The following is a 1,458-nucleotide window of genomic DNA, read 5'->3' on the forward strand; positions in this document are numbered from 1 at the left end:
GCGTGAATATTTCTGCCGGTTTCTCGCGATTCTTTTCCCGCGCCCGCGCGCCACGCCGAGTGTGCCCTTAGCGCGCTGAGAAATCGACTCCAAAACTTTTCGCCGCGCTTATTATTCGCTCCCACCGCGAAGGCGGAGACTCCAAGTGGTAGTGCGCGCATAAAATTTATTGCTGCTTTTCACGAGTGTCCGCGTGTTTTTCCTCCCCGCTCGCGCAAGGCCGAGCACCCAGAGACGTTGTGCTGCGTGAGTGAATTCATAGACACCTTGAGTGCTTAATCAGTGAGTGAAACCCCTCTCGTGCTGCAGTGCGAAGCACACGCGAATGATATACCAGGACGCTCTGGAAGACTCAGGAACAGGACCGGGAGAAGACCAAGAACCGAGCCAAGGAGAGTCAACGCTAAACGAAATGCAGGGTGATCAACCGCCGGCCCTGACGCCGAACCCCGTAAGGCTCAGGGTGCCGCCATTTTGCCCCGAACGACCAGCGCTCTGGTTCGCGCAACAGGAAGCGCAATTTCGAACGCAGGGTATTGTAACGGAAATCGGCCGATACTACCACACGATATCGAACATACCAACGCGTTACGCCGCGGAGGTAGAAAATCTTATCGTCACGCCCCCGGTAACCCTTCCGTACCAAGCGCTAAAAATAGCATTGATCGCGCGTTTTTCTCAATCGAGAGAAGCAAAAATTTTACAGCTCCTCGACCGCGAAAGCCTTGGTGACCGCACACCATCAGCGCATTTACGCCATCTGCGTAGCCTCGTCCCTGACATAGACGAGGAAATTCTTAAAGCGCGCTGGCTATCACATCTCCCCGAAAATATTAGAATTTGCCTCGTGGCACAAAACAAATTAACGCTCACCGAGCTAAGCGAGACAGCCGATCGCGTACACGAGCAAGTAAACAAAGGCAATAATGTTTCGGCGGTATCAAGCCCCGAAGCTCAAATAGCCGCACTCACACGTCAAGTCGAACAGCTATCAAACCAAGGCCGCCGCAATCAAAACAAAACGAGCAAGAAAAAAGAACGCTCGCGTAGCCGTTCACGCAGCAAGTCGAGTACACGCGGACTCTCACCAACATCGAACATATGTTGGTACCACAAGAAATTCGGCAATTCCGCGAAGAAGTGCTTCCCAGCGGGATGTAAATTTCCGGGAAACGCCAGCGGGAGTCGTTAATGGCTGAAACCGATTCCCTCGCGCAACCCAGCCGCCTTTTCGTAAAAGACAGACCCACTGGAACGCAATTTTTGGTGGACACGGGATCCGATCTCTCGGTAATCCCCCCCGGAGGAGCCCCCGCGCGGAAAGCAAGGACAGGTTATCAATTACGCGCCGCAAACGGCTCGCCTATTGACACCTTCGGCTGGACCACAATGACACTCGACCTCAGTTTACGCAGAGACCTGTCATGGCGTTTCGTCGTGGCAGACGTCACGCGTGCC

General features: G+C 54.0%; 1 protein-coding gene across 1 annotated transcript; it reads left to right on the top strand.

The window, feature by feature from the left end:
* The first annotated feature begins 325 nt into the window (after positions 1–325).
* Positions 326–1,192, top strand: LOC124224298 (uncharacterized). The gene has a single exon (XM_046636575.1). The coding sequence runs from the start codon at positions 326–328 to the stop codon at positions 1,190–1,192; it is 867 nt and encodes a 288-aa protein (XP_046492531.1).
* The last annotated feature ends 266 nt before the right edge of the window (positions 1,193–1,458 follow it).

The sequence above is a fragment of the Neodiprion pinetum genome, unplaced genomic scaffold (assembly GCF_021155775.2).
Source record: "Neodiprion pinetum isolate iyNeoPine1 unplaced genomic scaffold, iyNeoPine1.2 ptg000129l, whole genome shotgun sequence".
NCBI lineage: Eukaryota > Metazoa > Arthropoda > Insecta > Hymenoptera > Diprionidae > Neodiprion > Neodiprion pinetum.